Consider the following 21,222-nt stretch of genomic DNA (forward strand, 5'->3'; position numbering starts at 1 on the left):
TGCTTTTTTTTTATATAACAAAAGAGAAAAGACTCTCAAGAGAGAGAGAGAGAACTGATGCTTTTGATTTTAAAAGCTTTTGGGGCTCTGCTTTTGGGCATCCCTTGTAACCTTTAAATTAGTGGTGAGGGCCTCACTTCTCAGAGCATCTGGACGCAGAGTCTGAGAGTGAAACCCTAACCGCTCTCTTGTACTTTGATGATTGATTAATACAAAAAGAAATACCGAAAGGGGCGCCAGTCTTTGGGGCCAATATCTCTAGGCACGGAACTCCGCCGGGCCAGTGCAAATCTATTGTGATCTGTGAATTGTTTTGAAGTGGTTATTTGGTGCTGTCGCGGTTGATTCTTGACATGGAGTGTCCAAGTTTGTTACATCTGTACTGTCAATTCCGGCCTTGAAAACAATCGGCTCTTATAGGCAATGGCATTGACCTTCTTGCATTAGGACCGCATCCAGACTACGACCACAAGTATCACAATACACTTCAAACGACTTCTGTAAATCTGGCAAAGTCAATAACTGGTCCTATAGTCAAATTTTGTTTCAATTCCTGAAAGGCAGTCACTTCTGTGGGTCCCCACGAGAAAAGGACTCCTTTCTCTGTCAAGACATGCAAAGGGGAAGCAACCTCTGCAAACTTTCGAATGCCTATAGTACGAACACAGTCCCAAGAAGCTTCTAACTTCATGGACATTCTTCAAATTGGGCCAATCACGGATAGTCTCTATCTTGGCCGGATCTATTTGCACTCCTGCTGTGCTGCTGACACAATGTGTCCCAAAAAGTGTATTTGGTAGGAAAAATTCACTTTTCTTTGCATTAATCACCAACTTGTGATCTCGTAATGCTTGAAAGACCTGAAGCAGATGATCTCTATGTTCAGCCTCATTCTTGGAGAAATCAATGATATCGTCAAAGAAAGTGCCAACAAATAGCCTGTACTCTCAAAAAATCATGTCCATCATCCGGTTAAGTGTCGCAGGAGCATTGGTTAAGCCAAAAGGCATCACCAAAAACTCAAATAACCCAGAAGTCGTCCGAAAAGCTGTCTTATAGACGTCTCCCGACGTGATTCGGATCGGATGATATCCACTCGTCAAATCAATCCTGCTAAAGCACGAGGATCCCTGTAATCTGTCGAGTATATCATCGATCATAGGAATCGGAAATCTGTTCTTGATGGTGATTTTGTTTAGGGCTCTATAATCGATGCACATTCTCCAAGATCCGTCTTTCTTCAAAACCAACAACACTGGAGAGCAATACGATGAAGTACTAGGCTGGACAAGACCCTTTTCCAAGAGGTCTTTCAATTGGTTCATAATCTCTTCGTTCTCGCCTCAGCTCACACGATAAGGTGGCCGGTTCGGTGGTGTGCTTCATGGTATCAGATAAGGTAGGATCCGTACGGTACCATACGTCCGTACAGTACGGTACGGTACCGTACGGATCCGTACTGTAACCAAAAAAAAAAAAAAAACGAATTTCCCCTTCACGTTTTCTGATTTAATTTCGCCTCTGTTTTGGGGGTTTGGCCGCCTTGTTATTGAGACAGAGTGAGTTTGGGCGCCTGTTTATTGCAAACTATTGACTACAAAGTACTACAGAGAGAGTTTGGGCGCCTGTTTATTGCAGACAGAGCTCTGCAAACTCACCTGCAGAGCAACCTTGTGCGCGGTAAAGGTAAGTGCTCGTCCTCGCGAGTCTCTCCCGTCTCCCTCGCGCATACCTTGTGTGTTTCTCGCGATAGCATCAATGTTTTTGTTCACCAATCTGTAGGTACACCATGCCTCGCAAACCCAACCCGGTCTGGAGCGCACACACCACTGTCATTGCGGTGGTAAATACAGGAGGGCAAGCAGGATCAAGAACACGTACTTGGGCCTGCAAATATTGTGGAAAACAGAAGACAAGTACGGTGACGCGTGTGTTGAGGCACCTTACTGGCATCGGCACTACTGGCCAGTGCGGAGGGTGCAAGCTTATTCCGCCAGCGATAAAGGATGCTTTGAGGTTGGAGCACTTCCCGGGAGGGGGTCTTCCCTCGTCCAAGGGTAAGAAAGCAAATCAGGCAACACAGGATGCCTTGCAGGATGCATTGTTTACAGATTTGTCAGATACAGGGACACAGCAAGAAAAGGACACTAGCAGGAAAAGGGCTCGTTGTTCTCAAGATGTAGATGAGGATACAGATCAAGAGACGCGTGTGTATACACAGTCTACTTTGCCTTCACGTGTCCATGCACAGTCTTGGGTAAAAGAGCGGCAAAAGATTGCAGAGACAGAGATTGCTCGCACTCTCATAGAGTGCAACATTGCATTTAATGTCTTGCGGACAGAGCAATGGAAGCGAATGGTTCGAGCCATTGCACAAGTTGGTGCCACAGATTCTTGGAGTGGCTTGGATTATCAAAAGATGCGCACATCCATGTTAGATGAGCAGCGAGAGATCATTGACAGAGCATTGGTCCCAGTGAAAGCTGGGTGGTAGCAGTTTGGTTGTACCATCATCTCTGACGGGTGGAGTGATATTCGCAGACGCCACATTATCAACATTCTTGTTTCCTCTTGCCTTGGTACATACTTCCTACGTGCCGTGGACGCGGGCAAGGCTAGTGAGCGCATTGATGCGGAGTTCATTTTTGGGCACATTCAGACGGCCATCAAGGAGGTCGGGAAGGATAATGTGGTGCAGGTATTCCACAATCCATGGCTCTCTCTCACTTCGTATACGCTATCTCTAATCAGTCTTCACTCTTTTGCTTTTTACTATTTAGTAGTTGTATCTTGTAAGTAATAAGCCACCTTGTTCGTATGGTTTTGCAGGTTGTCACGGACAATGCGTCCAACTGCAAGTCTATGGGGGAGATGGTTGAGGCGGAGTTCCCTCACATAGTTTGGACTCCATGTGCTGCACATTGCCTCGACTTGCTCATGGAGGATATTGGCAAGCTGTCTTGGGTACAGCCTATTGTTTTTGATGCGGCGAAGATGACTACTTTCTTTCGCAAAAAACATCAGGCACTTGCTATATTCAGGAGTCACAGTACACTAGACATGGTGCGTCCCTCGAGGACTAGGTTTGCATACATGTACCTAGTACTTCAGAGGCTTTACAGATTGAGGGATCCACTGTTGCAGACAGTCGTGGACCCTAAGTGGCGATTGATGCACCATTCACAGACTGAGCCTACCAAGTACATACAGAGGAAAGTTCTGGATGAGAGCTTTTGGGCACAGGTGCACTCCTTGGCAGTGGCTCTCCAGCCTCTCTACGTTCTCTTGCGTGTGACAGACATGGAGGGATCCACTCTTTGCCTTGTGTATCATCTGTTTATGCAGATGAAGCAGCACATAGCAGCATGTGCCTCCTTGACATCAGAGCGGTAAGTCTTCGTGTCATGTATCATATTTTGGCTCAACCTTGATCTTTGGAACAAGTATTTGTTTTAAATCTTAACTCTGAAGTATTGTCACTTCTGAGTTGCAGGCGGGATGACATTCTTGCCATTGTGGAGACCCGATGGATATATATGCGTCGTCCCATTCATGGGATGGCTGCTATACGCCATCCTCTCTACAAGACTCCACAGCTTTTTACAGAGAGTAGTTTGCTTACATTACGATCAGGGTATATGGACATTATGTTCACTGAAGATGAGCAACTGGAGATCGACAATGAGATGAGCAGCTACATGAACAATTTGGGACCGTCTTTCTTGAGGAGTGTGTCCTTGAGACGGGAAGCTACCAAGCTTCCACTCAGTTGGTGGCAAAACTATGGAAGAGCCGGTCATCCAAATTTGGCCACGCTTGCACTACGCATTCTCTCACAGGTATTATAATCTCTTGGATGTTTTCGTGGTTTTCAATGCTCATTTGGCAATGTTCATATGTTGAATGTTCCCATTTCTCGTGTGAATGTCCATTGTCCATAGGACTGCTCAGCTGGCGCTTGTGAGCGCAATTGGAGCGCATACTCTCTTGTGCACACAAAGATTCGAAACCGCTTGAGCACTACGCAATTGGAGAAGTTGGTCTACTGCCGAGCGAACATGAAGCTCGTGCATAGCTTTCATGCTTTGGGATCACCCAAGCAGGTAAGTTTTAAAAGATTGATGTTACTTGGTTAGTAGACTCTCAACTTGTGAGTTGACGCTTGGCTACTTGTACTTATGAGCAGGTAGATCCGACTGAAATCAAGATGGTTCCAGACCCTACTGCGGAGGAGATGCAGTGCCGGATCAGAGATGAGCAAGAGGAGATCCTACGAGAGCTCCATAGAGAGCTTGAGAGTGTGGATCGGCGGGTCACTCGGTCCCGAGCACGATCTCACAACATCCCTCTTCGCCTGGAGACTGGAGATCCAGAGAGAGCACGACGGGAGAGCATTCGGCGAGGGAAGCTGCCTGTGCGTAGTAGCCGTGTTTGAGCAAATGAGGCAGTGCGTCTCATTCAGACTTCAGAGGAGGACGACCCACTTGAGCTGGAGCCGGGTGCTTCAAGAGATCCCACCACTACTGAGCCAGAGTTTGATGAGGAGGGCAATGTCTTGACATATGGAAACATGGACTCCTCATCTTCAGAGTCTGATGTGGATTTTTGATTCTCATTCAGTTAGTAATATGTACTTTGCAGCAGTGCAACTGCTAGCATGCTTCGTAGTTTTGTTGAGTCGGGACTTGTGGCTTTCTTTGTGGATTATGGTTTATTAGATGTCATTTTTTTTGTATGGATTCTATCATGATTCTTCTTGGTATTTTGATGAGATTACGGTCTACCATCTATGATTCTGTGTCATTTCAGTACTTTATGAATTGTATTGCCTCTCAAGTTTCAAGTCTCGTTTTTCGAATACTATACAGTGTGCAAATCATGATGAATATGAAGTTCTCTGTAGTTTGAAATTTGAAGTTTGTTGAAGTATATTTGAGAGAGAACTGAAGCTTTGAATTGTATTTGTTTGTGAATATTGAATGTCGAGAAAGTGGTCATGACTCGCCTTGGATTGTCTATTTATGACAGCCTTGGATAGTAGAACAGTGAGCTAATATCCTAGAAGTGATACTTATGAATTTATTATCAAGTACGGACCGTATTGTAGGTTTTTGACGTTTTCGAAAAAAACCTTACGAATTTTACGTACCTTACCACTCAATCCATTCGGTACTACGTACAGTACGTACCAAACACGTACCGTACCTTACGTACCTTTCCACCTTGGTATCAGATCAATAGTATGATCTTTAGGACGAGCGGGTGGTAGCTCGCCTGACAGGCCCTCTGAAAAAAGCAATCGGCATGAGTGTGGAGAAAAATCTTTGCGTTCTTTTGTCCAGGTCAAAACATATTCGACCTTCATCCATCGTTGCTTGTTGCGGTCGCACGTAACCCAAGTCCACTTGGGCGTGTCGATTACTCATCATGTTTTTGAAGAGTGACAGGAAACCCAAGAAAGAAGGGCTTGTCCAGCCTCCCCTTGTGCCTCTTCTCACTCATTGAGAGCGGACCGTGCACTTAGCAGCCAGCCAATCAACTCCGATGAAGAGAAGATCCTTCTCTAACACAGATTGCAAGCGAAAGAAGAACCGCAAGAACCTCAAGACTCTCAAGAACCTCAAGCACTCAAGAACCCCAAGAACCAAGAACCCAAGAACCAAATTCCTTGTGAACTTCAGAACCCGAAACCACAAGAACCCACGACTTCACTGGATGGTCATCGCTCGAAGCGGAATGGATACTTTGCTTGGAGGTGATGAGCATGAGAGAGGCGAAGAAGAATTTTCCCCACTAGGAGGTTTTTCTGACCCTCCCCCTTCCCCATCTACGCCAAGGATTGCACTAACTCCTATGGAGGAGTTGGAGCAGATGTTTATGGACAGCAAGTTAGAACGCGAAGCAAGAAAAGCAAAAATTGAGCGTTAATACGAAGACAGAATGGCAGCCATAGCACGTGAGCGCGAAGCAGCATTTGATCACGAGAACAAAGCAAGACAAGCAATGAACGACCGACACGTGAAAGAAATGTTGCGACTCTTTTCTCAAGTTCAGGCACAGATGCAAGAGATTCGAGAAAAGGAGACTCTCTAAGTCTCTTCCTCTCCCAAGCATGACACACAGGATTTACATGATAATGATGAGCATGATGATTTGAATGATAACGATGAGCATGATGGTTTGGATGACAATGACAAGCATGATGATTTGCATGATGATCAAGATGTGATTTCTCACAAGCATGATGATTTGTATAATCACGATGTGATTGTTCACAAGGATGATGGGTTAGTTGATGCTTTTTCTAGTGAAGCTAACCTCATCGCAGATTCGATCAATCACGAAGAATCGATCTTGGCTTTCGATTCGAGGTCCATAGCGCCCCCCCAGGCAGATTTGATCAAACACGACGAACCGATCTTGACTCTCGAGCCTAGGTCCAAAGAACCCTCACAGAAGTACTATGTGTTCGACTGATGAGTCAACACGCATTGTTCGAGTGTTTCATTCGTGATTGTTTCTTGTATTTTAGTCAGCTTCTTTATGTGATCCCTTTTCCTAGGCATGACATTGTACGTTGAGCACGTTTCACTCATGAATGAGCACAGATGTATGCGGATTCATGAAAAGCTGAAAAGTATGCATTCAAGGAAAAGTCACATTCCATGTCTCTTCCTTGGCATGACACCTTCATAGAACGAGCACAAGAAAGTATGAGCACCAAGCATGGGCATTTCCGTTGTGATTTGCCACAGTTGATTGATTTAGATCAAAAAGTCAAGATTCGACCCCATTGTTTGCGTGTGTTTGATGAACGGTTTGGCACTCCGTCTCTATGTTCATCTGCATTGCATACACAGTCTTTGAGAAAGATAATATTTTTTCCAGTCACTTTACATGGAATAGGTATGTTCATGTTTTTGTGTTGGAAGTGGTTTCAGGAATTTTCAGCCATGGAGATTCTTGAAGAAGGAAGAAGCATGACTCTAGACGAAGTTGAAGCGTTGAAGGAGCCACAGCAGACTTTGTGTCGCTTTCGGCGCGGCCCAAAGAAGCAAGCGTTGCAGACCTTTATGAAGTTCAAGTATCGCACGACCCACACCTCAGAGTGGACTGACGAAGAGTCCTTTCAAGGATTCCGGATGTTGTTGGTGTCACCAGGAGGTGTATTTTTCCTGTTGCCTTCCGTAAATAAGTACTAGGTATTTTTATTTATTTTTATTTTTACTTGTTTTCCCCAGAACCCTTGAAAAGGAGCAAGTGGACATTGCATGGCCAGTGTGAAACGGCTGTGGCCGAATAGGTTTCTCACAGCAGGAGTCTGGGTCGGTCAATCTGGGACTGGTCGGGCCAATTAGCATTGAATTCTGATGAGTATGGAAGCCTATGTGCGCCAAATGAAGTCTGGGCCACTCAGAAAGTCACTTTTAACTTTATAAGTCAGTGGGAACTAGAAAATTAACTCAAAAGGGGCAAACTGGACACATGGCGGCTTCTGGGGAGTTTTCTACTTCCAGCTGAAGAGGGGGCACCCAGTTTGAGAGAGGAGGCTGATTTTTTATGATAAGTGAGCTACAGTGTGTGTGTGAGTAGTGGGTGCAAGTCTACAGCTTTAATGGAAAGCTTGCCTTCTCCTCTGTCTCATGTAGCGCGATGACTTGCTCTCGTGTATCTCTCTCTCCCCTTTGGCACATATGGTAATGCCCCACTAGTTGGGCTACTCAGATGAACATGTACAGTTCTGGGGGTTTATGCGCGTTTGCCAAGGCAAGAGCCTTCTGAACAGGAACCGGATTAGCTAATTGCTAATCCCCCACAGGTACGCACAATTCCATCGCGAAAGATTGCGAGTTCGGAGAGTTTTCTCGCGTGAAAACTCGTCCAATTCACAAGGGAACTGTCCCATTGTGTGCGGGAGCCCTCGGGACACGCGTAGGCGTGTTCGCTCCGCTAAAAACGATCCGAAACAGCGAATTACAGCCTGCTGTGTTTTTCTGCAGGTTTAGGGTTTCGCACCTAAACTGCAAGGGAACCCCGGGGTAGCCTCGTGAGAGCCATGGGATGCGTGTACAGGCTTTTGGGCACCCGGCAGTGAAAAACAGGGAACTACAGTCCGCTGAATTTCTGTGACAGCTCACCAGAAAGCTTCCAGATAGCGAGGGAATCCATCCTAGACAGGTGCTTTTGACCTACAAGGGTTTTTGCGTCATTATGCTGCCAAAATCAGGTCGAAAACCTGCGTTTTCAGCCCTCGCCAGGTTTGGACAGCTTTGTGAAAGCTTGTGCGAAGTGTTCGGATCGTTTATCTTAATTTGAATAAAGAAATACCGAAAGGGGCGCCAGTCTTTGGGGCCTGCAGGGTGTCGGTCTCGTGTGCACAGTGACATTCTAGTCGTTGGACGCAACTGTGTTCTCTTCCCTTCTCAGTGCTCTGTGTAAAGATAACAGGTAATTGAAATAGTACCGCCCTCTACGTTGTACAGGCCGGTTATAGATGGCGATCTCCCTCGACACCATACAGTTTGGTACCAATACCTCACTTTGAAAAGGAGGGGATGTCACGTGACACATCCAACCCTATGTGTCCGTAGAAAAGCTACAGCATGACCAAGGTTCAGTCAATCTAGAATAGGAAGTAATCTGACACTTTTGTGAGTCTGTTCGCAGACCGTGCATGACCAGTCAAGTAGAGTAGATGCATATCTTCCGGTTGCACACAGCATGATCATCAGCATTACCATCGGAATCCATCGGGGGAATTTTCCAGTGCATTAAACCTATTTTCCCTATTTTTGACATTTTTCACTTATTTAATAAGTGACTTTTGTTGAGAACTAGGTAGGGCAATTTTGCTAAGATAATATAAAAGCAAACCAGAGTTAGCACTCTCTGGCAGAAGAGGCAACAGGAGCATTGCTCAACAGGCCAATTCTCAAGCAAGAACAAGGACCCCTTCAACATGGCCTTTTTCCCTCAGCTAGGCCAGCGTTTTTCATCCCTTGCAAGACTCAGCAGGGCAGCGTTTTTGGACCTGTTGCTCAGCGATTTTCCGCCAGCCTACTTGGCGTTTTCCAACAGTGCATGCCAGCATTTTTGCTAGCAGATCTAGCGTTTGAAAACAGCCATAGATCAGCGTTTTACATGGTAGCAGAACAGCGATTGGGCAGCAGCAAATTCAGCCTATGACCAACGTTTTTGTAGTAGCATGAACCAGCGTTTCTTTCAGCCAACAAGTTAGCAGATCAGCCCCCTGCTTGGTGCAACGGTTACCGATTTACAGCACTCAGTTTTCAGCCTTAGACTCGTCCTCGTCGTCCACACCGTCGACCTCGACATAGCAAGCATTTAGACTCGTTGCATCAGCCATTGTACCACATTGTGCAATCAACAGTAGACCACTCTCGTCATCGAGAGTGGGGCCCTTGGAGGAGGGTTTGACAACTTCCAGGTGTTGTGTTCTCTTCTCTCTCTATCTCTCGGTCTCATGCACCTTCACGCACAGTGTCCATTCACTTTGTTTGTGTCCATTGTACTCTCATTAAAGAACGGAAGGCTCTCCCTTCCCTAAGTAAAAGGAACCTTGAGCACAGTTCGGAGCACTCATCTTGAGCAAAGTTCAACATTCACTTCCGCTACACCTTACACATTCTTAATCTTGTTATCCGTTTACAAATAGCACGATCTTTCATAAAACATTTGGATCATACTTAAATCAAAGTCATCTTCAAAAAGTCCTATTTCATAAGTTCATAAAGGAAAATAATGCTAGTTCATCCATAATTTTCTATCTAATATCTGATCTGGAACGAGTATATCCTCCCCCTGTTCCTTGCGAGAGGGATGGAGCTTGAGAGCTTGTGCAATGTGGCTTCAAGCTTGAGAGAGAGGGTGAGAGTGGCTTGAAGGCTTCAAGCTTCAAGCTTGAGAGAGGGTGAGAATGAGAGTGAGAGTGGCTTCAAGGCTCAAGCTTGAGAGAGAGAGGGACATGGTCAAGTGAGGGTGAGGGTTAGCTTTTAAAGAAAAATGGACCCCCCTCCCCCCCCTTGGGAGTCTTGCAACCCTAAACTTGAAGTTCAAATTAAACTTTGAAAATCCCCCAAACGGCGTGGCGAAACGGCTCCGGCAGCCAGCCGTTTTTTTTTTTTTTTCATATTTCAAACTGCCGCCCGTTCCCATGTTACGTTCCGCATCCGGAACGTTCCGACATTCTCGTCATCATTTCGACAGGTTAAGCCAGCTAGAACGCCGTTTCGGTACATTGACCCCCGTTCCGTACGTTCCCTATTACTATGAACCATTGGCATTCCATGTGACAATGTGTAAATCAATATCAACTAGCCAAAATGACCAACAACCACAAAGTAATACACCGGCAATCAACTGAGAACCACAGTCATACATCTGACTAGAGGTCGCTTGGCCCCAAGCCGTAGGGTCAAAGAAACCAACGAAGCGAACCTATGTCACAAGACGTGCACCACGTGCCAATAGAAAAGAGCAGACTGAACAGACTTTTAGCACTTCGATAACAACTGAACTGAAAGAAAGAGACGACACGGGACACGGAGCGGCGAAATTCCACCCCAGAGAGTATTGGCCCCAAACCTTGGCGCCCCTTTCGGTGTTTCTTTATATTGCATCAACGCAGTACAAGCCGATACTCCAGACTCTGCACCTTCTCCAGGAAGCATGCCAGAGAATGAGCCCTAGCCTCACATTTAAAGGCCCTTGGCCTGAAAAGCAGTTACAGTGAAAAGCCTTCAAAATTCAAACGCTTCTGGTCCAAAAATCAATGCCAAAAGCTGCCAGCGCGATTTTCAGAAATCTGCCACGTCATCAGTTTTTGACGTGTGTCCGGATCGTGCTTTATTTTAATCCTTTGTCACTTGGGGCCCCATCGAACGGGGTCCCCATAAGTCGGTAGGACTTCTTCTTCTGTTACTTGTTCTTCTTAGGGTTTAGGCCCCTCGGCCGGCATATGTAAGTTGGCTCCATTCTTTAGGGTTTTGCCACATCAGCAATTTGTTACATCTCCCCTTCTTGAAAGAGAGTAATCGTCCGCGATTACAGCATATCTGCAAAACAACTCAAGTTAGCTCAAAAAAAAATTCCGAGGGACAATCAGTTTGCTCTTTTTATTAGGAGTTAGCTTCTCCTTTCTGCTCTTTTGATCAAGGAGTTAGCTTCTCCTTTCTGCTCTTTTGATCAAGGAGTTAGCTTCTCCTTTCTGCTCTTTTGATCAAGGAGTTAGCTTCTCCTTTCGTCCCGATCGGAACTCTTGATATTCCGGCGTAGTAAAATTAGCCATCACACCAAGACCGTACTGATCTTCCACGGGTGTCTTGATGCACTAAAAAATTACATACCCAGGTAATCTCATCCAATCAAGAATATTCAGAAATTGGCACATCACAATGCAACACAAATGCTCACATATGCATGTTACAAGACATAGAAACGTAAAGCCGCCAATGAACACTCCCCCCGCAAGTAACCATCCAGGTTCGGGCCATGAGCTGTTCAACGACTCCCTCATCACTCCTCCCGCAAATAACCTAAAAAGGTCCATGCCATGAGATATAGAGGCCTTTTACAACCGAACGCCCCCAGACCGCAGCCTGCGTTGTTTGGGGGTGCTGAGAGTAACCACTGCTCAGACTTCTTAATACTAACCCCGTAAATCACCATGCAGGTCCGGGCCATGAGTAACAACAACAATACTCCCCCCATAAATAACCACAAGGGTCCGGGCCATGAGTAAAAACAACTCTTTTCAATCATTCAATACTCCCCCCGCAAATAACCACAAGGGTCCGGGCCATGAGTATGAACAAGCATTCTCAAACATCTTTTCTCACTACTCCACCCGAGAGTAAAATCACCAATCATTGAAACCACTATTAAAACTAGAGTCAAACAATCCAAATCGGCACCAAGACAGGTTCAAAACAGATACCATCCATTTCAAAGAAATTCCAAACAGGATAACCAAACAAGATCAAACAGAACTCAAACTTAAAAAGCAATCTCAACATCGATCGAGCTCAAAAAGTCGACCGACTTTCCATCCTAGAACATGCACCAAAAATTAGGGTTAGGTTCATTCCGTAAGGTCGTAGCCGAGCACAGCATGGTCCATTAGCTCTTGGACAGACAATGTTTCTTTGGCGGCGATGGTAGTCCCAAGATAGCAATCGCACCAAACTTCCAAGGTTATCAACTCGAGAAGAGACATCTACTGAGAGATGTCGAGAAATTTCAAGATATAATCTGCTAAGGTTTCAATGGCAAGCATTTCAGGATACCCCACTCTACCAAAAGTTGCACTCCGAAGGAAGATGCTAGAAACCATACAACTTCGGGCAAAAAAATTCTTGAAAGCTTGCCAAGTCGTTGGAGTATGTTGCTTGGTAGTTGTAGACATCAACATCTCCATGGCACTGCTTCTGAGAAAAACAGTGACTTGAAACAAATATGGATCCTTCTCTTGCAAGTGATCTTAATTGGCTTATGCCTTGTAAGACATGAGCGGTGAAGACGGGAGCACGCCCGATGCGCGATGAAGTAAGGGTGGGACTGGCTAATAAGTCCGGGTTGGAGTGCGAAGATAACTCAAATAAAAATTCGAATAGCTCTGTCTGCTCCTGCTCTTTTGTAGGACCGGTATGCTTTCAGAAAAGCACACGCCTGATGCTCTGATACCACTTTCACAAGACGGGCACCACGTGCCAATAGAAAAGAACAGACTGGACAGACTTTTAGCACTTCGATAACAACTGAACTGAAAGAGAGAGACCACACGGGACACGGAGCGGCGGAATTCCACCCCAGAGAGTATTGGCCCCAAACCTTGGCGCCCCTTTCGGTATTTCTTTATATTGTATCAACACAGTACAAGCCGGTACTCCAGACTCTACACCTTCTCCAGGAAGCATGCCAGAGAATGAGCCCTAGCCTCATATTTAAAGGCCTTTGGCCTAAAAAGCAGTTACAGTGAAAAGCCTTCAAAACTCAAAAGCTTCTGGTCCAAAAAGCAATGCCAAAAGCTGCCAATGCAATTTACGAAAATCCATACAGCCTGCCACGTCATCATGCTAGCGCAATTTTCGAAAATCTGCCACGTCATCAGTTTTTGGCGTGTGTCAGGATCTTGCTTTATTTTAATCCTTTGTCACTTGGGGCCCCATCGAACGTCCCGGAACGTTTTGCCGTTCCGGGTGACCACTTGATACCGGAACGGCCAACTCTCAAATGGAAAGAAATAGGCAGTTTTTTGCAAATTTGTAGTGAACATTAGGTGTTTTTTTGAGTGTGCAAGGACTCAAAATGCACCCCCTCACACCCATTCCCTTCTCAAGCAAATCCACATGCCCTCAACTTTCAAGGTCTAAGGCTTAAGCCTTAAGCTCTCTCGACTCAAGCTCTCCCTCTCTCTTTTCATAAGCTCTCTCCCTCTCTTGAGTCTCTCCCTCTCACTCTTAAGCTCTCTCCCTCTCTCTCTCTCTCAAGCTCTCTTCCTCTCCCTCCCTCTCGAGTCTCTCCCTCTCCCTCTCGCACCATCCATGGCCTAAGGGTCTTCAAATCGAGTTTTTTGTGAGTATTAGAGTCAAGGGACTCTAATACTACTTGTATTCAAATTTCAAACGCTAAAAATTGCATTATTTGGGAGTTTTTTATGCCTCCCGTTCCGCATCGTTCCCGTTCCGGACCCTGGCCGTTCCCTCGTTCCGCGGGGGTCCTCGTCGCCGTTCCCGTTCCGTGTTCCGGGTAACTCTGGTCCCCATAAGTCGGTAGGACTTCTTCTGTTACTTGTTCTTCTTAGGGTTTAGGCCCCTCGGCCGGCATATGTAAGTTGGCTCCATTCTTTAGGGTTTTGCCACGTCAGCAGTTGTTACAACCTACATCGAGAGGTAAAGGTCAAAGGCGGTGTCTTGGACCAAACATGAAGTCGCAGTATACTCTAACAATATTAGTCCTCGGGATAGCACAAAGCCTCAATAGCTGCCTACTGCTACCATACTCCCATGGTGCGAGGAAACTATGCAGTTCAATCCACGAAAATAATAATCGGCAAACAATAGCGGCTCTCTGTCACTAACCATTGGACTACTCCCCTGCACTATGTAACCAACTCAGTAACAAGACATGGAGGAATCTATCCGGCCAAAGTATGGTGAACACTAAAGTCCATGACTGAAATCTCTGCCCATGTCTCTAAGCCCATGAAAGGTAGTAATAAAGAGAGCATGGGGCTCTATAAACTACCTAGCAAGGATTGTGGCTTCTACGCACGATATACCATCATAGGACAAGAACAATCCCCACTGTGTTCTGTACGCAAGAAATGACGTGTGGGAGGGACGTTAACCATGAAAGAGCGAAGAACGTGCATCTTGGGGCGTGACAAAGCATAAAGTAGAGGTGGAGATGGAGAGGCAACAGCAGAAAGTGAATGAGCGAAGAACGTGCGTCTTGGGGCAGGGCAAAGCATAACGTAAAGGTGGAGATGGGAGAGGGAACAACCGGATGGGAAGGAGAACCAAGTAGAGATGCAAGCGCAACGCAGGCGGGAGAGGAGGAGTGTGTGAGGGAGGTGCAAACGAGGATTGCAGAGGGGAAAAATCTATGTCCATGGCAAAATGTGATGCAACTGCTGGAACGGTGCGCGAGCGAACTTGGGGTGGATTGGTGGAGCATGAGGGCCACAAGCAGCATAATGTGGCTACTCTAGTTGTGAGGGAGATTATAAGGTAGCTTTTGCAGCAATGACCTTTCTTAGGTGGTGATGTGTATAACATTAAGAACACCAAGGAACTTTTTTCCCACATTACGAGAGATTTTTTTTCTGGTGCGTTGTATATATGCTCGTCATCTTTTGTACTTGCACACTAAGAAATAAAACTTCATGTGGTGTGTGTCCTTGAGCTTCTTCTTCTTCTTCTTCTTCAAGCTTTGTGTGTCCATTTTGAAAATCCTAATTCCAACAAAGAAGAGCAACGAACATTCCCAAAACCAATGGCCTTGTGTAAACAAAAAACTATTAAGAGTTATTTAAAGTTTAAACAATGTAATACATGCCTCTACAATGTTCAAACCATGTCTCATGAGTTATTGAAACAAGCTTGTAATGAGTTTTATTACATACCAACTATACATACACGATCGCACCTGAGAATATGGCGATCCTGACAAGCGGTCCCCTCCTGCATGGACAAGTTTTCCAGCATCCTCCTCCATGTGAACTCTAGTAATACCAAAGCGTCGATGCCCCCCACCAAATTCCACAGGCAAATCCACATCAATGGCTCCATTCTTGAAGATTGGAATATCAAATTGCGAGATCTGGTAACCTTTCGGAAGGTCTGCATAGAAATATTGCTTGCGATCGAACTTAGAATTAAGAGTTATATCTGCACCCAAGGCAAGTCCCAGCTTCACAGCACACTCAACAACTTTGACATTAAGCACTGGCAAGCACCCAGGTAGGCCCATGCAAATAGGGCAAATATTTGCATTGGGATCAGCCCCATATCGCGAGGGACAAGAACAAAAGGCCTTAGTTGCAGTTGAAAGCTGCACATGAGTTTCGATGCCAATTACTGCCTCAAACTGTTGCAAAAGAGCATCATCGGCAATTGTCCTTCGAATATCAGTTGTGGAAACTTGTGCTCGAACCTTTGGCTGCCTCCCTCCTGCATTTTTGAAGTCCAACCATTCAGTACATGATTTGTTGACCTTGTAATTTGATTGAACCCAGCACCAACTTCTGTGCAAATTGCTTGGCAACACACAACATATCATTTAAATAAAGTCGTACAGAACGATCCCTGTGTGCATGGACCAAGTTATCAAAAGAGGGGTATCCCATAAAAATAAGAGCAGATAGCAACGTTGTTGAGAACTGCAGGTTGAGGGTATATCAGCCTCGAAATTTCATTGAGCTAAACAATATGCCCATTAAAGCAAATTTCCAACTGCAACTGCATCACCGTAGTTTTTATCTTGAACCGCTGTCAGCTAAAAGGATGTAGCACCATAGCACAAATATCCATTGGTAAATGCATCCAGTGCTACTCAAACTCAAAACAACACGTAGGATGAGGTAAGAAATATGCTTACCAGGCGCAGCGCTGAGGGTGGATAGGAGGCATGAGCCCGAGGAAAAGCATGAAGACGATGGACTCCTTAGCTTTAGCAAAGAAGAGAGGGACAAGCGCGTCACGGCGTGCCAGGAATGCCTCGCTTTGAAGTTGGCTGGCAAAGAGCAGAGGCATCTCGCAAGCTCAGCCATCAGCTGAGAGCTCTCGTTACTTTAGTTGGCATTTCCATCATGGTTAAGAGTGCCTCGATCCTATATGAACTAGGTAGAACCCCCCAACTAGGCAGGAACAGCTCGGATTGTTGGCCTACGGGAACTGACGTGGGACCCTACCATTCGTTGAAACCTGTTGTTCAAATCTGGATTGCGGAGGTAATGGCCTGTTGTTGTCTTCATGACCCCTCTTTGCGTTGAATATCACGAGTACGGCCAGCTGCCAAAGGCGGCCTCTCTCTCTCTCTCTCTCTCTCTCTCTCACAGTGCCACACGACATTATTAGAGCCGAGCTCGCCACACCACCTATGGTTGTAGAGGCACTATTCCAGACAGTTTGCTTCATCCAGAGGATGAGAGAGCTACCTCCTGACAGACTTACCCGTAGAGCATTTGAGGCAGCTATACAGCTATCAGAGAGTGGACATGAGAGAGCATGGTACTCACAGGTCAGAGCATGGTTTGAGGGACACGGTCTTGACATGGAGAGCCTACCACCATTCCAGTACGACCCCCACTCACCATATGTTCACCTCTCTCGCAGTGAGAGGAACTTGGTATTGAGACAGGATCTGTGGCAGCTATACACTAGGAGAGTCTGGGCGGCACCTAGCTTGGGGACGAGGATGTCAGATTACAGAGACCAGTTTCTCACCATATTACCTGGGGGGTTCATACAGAGACCACGCTACATGGACACATATATGCCACATAGCTCACGGGTGGCGATTGGTCAGCTGAGAGTGGCTTCACACAGGTTAGAGATTGAGATCGGGAGACATACTGGTGTTCCGAGGGGGGAGCGAATCTGCAGAGCCTGCACAGAGGAGGTGGAGAGTGAGGAGCACTTTGTATGTAGATGCAGAGCATACACTGAGATCAGAGGCAGGTATGAGGCCCTATTTAGAGGACAGCCCACTCTCCGAGAGATCATGGAATCTCGAGATCAGAGACAGCTCGGACGTTTCTTACTAGAGATACAGAGCCATCGGGACACACTACTACAGCCACACACAGCTACACAGACAGAGGGGAGACAATCGCAGCTCACAGACTTCTTTCAGAGGATTTCCGCCCCCCCCTCACCAGACACTCAGAGGGGAGTGACACTCCCACAGGCGGAGGTGAACCGAGCTAGACGACGACCACGAGTCACAGGCTACAGGGGCGCGAGCTCCCACCACCGACAGATCGAGGAGATCCGAGCCCGGGAGCGCCGTGCCACTGAGGAGCGAGTGGCTCAGATGAGGGCTGACCCGACCGCTTTCATCCGGGTAGCCTTGGCACCAGACCCACCCATGTACCACATCTTACACCCCCCCATTAGTACAGGATGGAGCTAGATAGCTTGATGCATTCTCATGATTGTACTACCTTGAGCATACAGACATGCATATACCCCTAGAGATAGAGCTCCATCCCTCCTCAGATACTCCACTACCTACTTTCAGCTCAGTTTTGTATCAATTTGGTTTCATTTGTCTTTCCGATAGACGGATGACATACACACAATGTACATTTGATTTGTCTCATAGGCCGATTTCGGCCTGACATAGACGTTAAAAATCTTTCTTTCTTTCTTTCTTTCTCTCTCTCTCTCTGCCAAAGGCGGCCTCTCTCTCTCTCTCTCTCTCTCTCTCTCTCTCTCTCTCTCTCTCATGTGCTTGGCATTTAGCCTTCAGCTCGCAATGTTGACACGTGTAAAGGATACTCGGACTACTGTTATAGAATACATATAGATGCTAACCTATCACACATGCTTTGTGCTGCAATAACCCCTATGTCATTTGAAAGCACTGCTCACTGCGCATCCTTTGCGCCCCTTGCGACCCAAAATTGTCCATAGATGTTGAAAATATGATGTGCGCTCATTTGAAAGCATTGCTCACTGTGTATCTTTTGTGCCCCCTGCACCCCAAAATTGTCCATGGATGTTGAAAATATGTTGTGCGCATGTTAAATGTCTCGCTATTGGCCCTTCTACCCTAGTCCAATGCTACAAGCTTTGTGTAATTAAATGCAAATGTTTTGCTACTTCGCCACTCAAATTTTACAGGGGAAGCATCTCTCTCAACCCATACAAAACAGCCATCGACATTATACAAAGTTTGTTAAAAAGCTCGTAAAAGTCATCAAAACATTATACAAAATAGTTATTACAGAAGCATCATGCAAGCTCAGCCATCAACTGAGAACTCTCATTATTTTGGTTGGCATTTCCACCATGGTTAAGATTGCCTCAAGACTATATAGACTTTTGAGGGGTCCATGACTGTGATCATCAAATCTCCAAGCTTTAGCTAATTAAATGTTTTACTACTTTGGCACTCGAATTTTACAAGGGAAGCAATGAAGGATTTCTTCAATCTCTCTCAACCTATACAAAATAGCCATCAGCATCGTACAAAGTTCGCTAAAAAGTGATACAAATAGCTATCACAAGATGATGAGAATACTCTCTCTCTCTCTCTCTCTCTCTCTCTCTCTCCACAAAAAAAAAGAAACAAAATTTCAAGTAAAGCTCATAGTGCTAAAAAGAAAACGAGACACTAGAAAGGTTCTTCCCATCCAATAGGAGGGTCTCTCTCAGTGTTGATTGACAATGATGCTAACAATCGGCCTCCTTATGGACAAAAGAGGAGGCGTCTAACACCTCAAGATTATGTTCAACACAAGTAAAATGTTGTCAATGTTGGCTTCTTAGCTGCAAGTAATGGTTTCCCTACTAGCCCATGCTATGCGCAATCTGGTCTACAAGCCACTATCTATTGCCTCTTGTTTCCATATGCCATATCCTCACATGCTCTTCTCTCTCCATTGTGAGTCTCTAGTATCCCATAGACTTGCAAGATCCATAGCTTCAACATCCTTGAGGAGCGGCTTTGCTCATCAACACAAGTAAATACTATGATCACATCTTGCATTTCTAGAATGTCTCCTCTCGGTGAGTTGAATTTACCTTCAACTATTTCCTAATGATGATTGCTTGCAAGGTCCAAAATTACAAGACCTCAATAATCCAGGTGTTAAGAGAAATTATCCCAAGGAAATGGCGTATCAAAGTGGCCAATGTGTGTGTGTGTGTGTGTGTGTGTGTGTGTGTGTGTGTGTGTGTGTGTGTGTGTGTGTGTGTGAGAGAGAGAGAGAGAGAGAGAGAGAGAGAGAGTTTGGGAGATAGATCATGCCAATAGTTACTATGTGTGTGTATGTGCCAAATCAAAAATTTAAGCTATTACAAGGAAGAAGTTAATGAGATAAGGTGCAAATATATCAAAAAATGAAAGTGGAAGATAGAGGAAATTTTCATGGGAAATACTTCATAAGCAGTCACAAGTGTATGCATACTTTGATAATGAAAAATGCCAGAATGTGTCTAGTTTCAAATGGCCAGTACAAGTCAAAATAATATTTTTCATATGTTAAAAAAGAGAAAAACCAATAATGAAGTGCAAGAAATCATCCTCAATAGATAGCTCTAGTTCTATAGGACAATAGTGTTAGGGCAGGACCAACCACACCAAGCCGTCGCAGCTATACAAGTTAGCAGTAGATTTAAAGTACAAGAAGGCAGTTCCCCCCAGAGTTTAATTAAATCAGAGATAAAAGAGAAGGAGCATGTTGCTCAATCAATCTCATGGTGCATAGGACCCAAATAAAGCTGTAACGTAGAGTCCACAATAACGATAGATAGACGCAATATCGAGGCCAATAGAGGGACTAAACTACAATATTCTAGACTCCCAATGCACCTCATCGATTCCCGATATAATTTCACCACTTTGATACCAAATAAATAGCTATGCCAGAGATAACAATCATTTATAGCACCAGGACTTTATTAGGCAGATGCTATTGTCAATCCTCAAAGAATTACAAGTAAAGCCCCCAAAGTATTTTAACTTAAATAGTTAAAAATATCAGGCGAATCCCTACATTGGTTTATATGAAAATGATCAAAGATACCAGATTAATCAACACAACCAGAGTAGTTTTTTAAAACAAAAAATCCCTACAGGCGGTTTGGCATCAACCTATGAAGCTTGCGATTTCTCAACCAGCTCACTATTGTAGGACAACAAGCAAACTTAGCTACCCTCTTTGATAATTGAAAAAATAATACAGTGATTCAAGGCTAAGCGAGGGAAGAAACGACCCTCACCTGTTTATATAGGTATTGGTAGAGCACGTCGACATCCACCCCTATCAAAGTTATCACTGCGTTCAATAGAGAATCACGAGGCAATCTCAGGCGACAAGGGCTAGAGCCTCATAAGAACCATAGAGCTGCAGACCCCCGACCCATACGAACTTACAGGGGGAGAGGCACATAAAAGGATACAATGAGGGACAGAAAAGGGGGAAGGGGGGGGGGGGGTATCAGTAGAATGACAACTCAACATTGTTGGCGGACCAGTAGAGAAGGGCACGTAGCGCTGCTATGTTGTGGTTTCCAAAAATAAACAAAAGGAAATGAGCCCGAGTAAATGCCATGCCAAGCAGAATAATTAAACACTTTAACGGGAGGGTCACACATAAGGGGAGGAAAAACTCAAGATCCAAGGTTTTTATGAAATCGGGTAAGAGACCCTAAGTACTCCCACAAATTGTATGGAGTTATAAAACCTAGATAATCCCGGTTTTAAGAGAATTTATTCCAAGGAAATGGCTCATCAAAGTGACCAATGTGTGTGTGTGTGTGTGTGTGTGTGTCGGTGTGTGTTTTTATGAGTTTGTGAGATAGATCCTGCCAATCATTATTATGTGTGTGTATGTGCCAAATCAAAAACTTAAGCTATTACAGGGAAGAATTTAATGAGATAAGGTGCAAATATATCAAAAAATGTAAGTGGAAGATAGAGGAATTTTCAGAGGAAATACATCATAAGCAGTCACAAATGTGAGTGTGTGTG

At 45.2% G+C, this 21,222-nt stretch overlaps 1 protein-coding gene and 1 pseudogene across 1 annotated transcript in view; one reads left to right on the top strand and one right to left on the bottom strand.

Moving 5' to 3' along the window:
• Positions 1-16,453, bottom strand: part of GATB (GLU-ADT subunit B) — a 110,018-nt gene extending 93,565 nt beyond the window's left edge. The window contains exons 1-2 of the mRNA XM_086515621.1: positions 16,120-16,453; positions 15,169-15,692 (exon numbers count right to left, since the gene is read on the bottom strand). Coding sequence (XP_086371747.1) covers positions 15,169-15,692; positions 16,120-16,291 — 696 coding nt within the window. The 5' untranslated portion in view covers positions 16,292-16,453. The remainder of the gene's footprint in view (positions 1-15,168; positions 15,693-16,119) is intronic.
• On the top strand, positions 1,790-4,609 carry LOC147453442 (uncharacterized; annotated as a pseudogene).
• Positions 16,454-21,222: the final 4,769 nt, after the last annotated feature.

The sequence above is a fragment of the Adiantum capillus-veneris genome, chromosome 7 (genome assembly GCF_014529385.1).
Source record: "Adiantum capillus-veneris isolate H3 chromosome 7, ASM1452938v2, whole genome shotgun sequence".
Lineage (NCBI taxonomy): Eukaryota > Viridiplantae > Streptophyta > Polypodiopsida > Polypodiales > Pteridaceae > Adiantum > Adiantum capillus-veneris.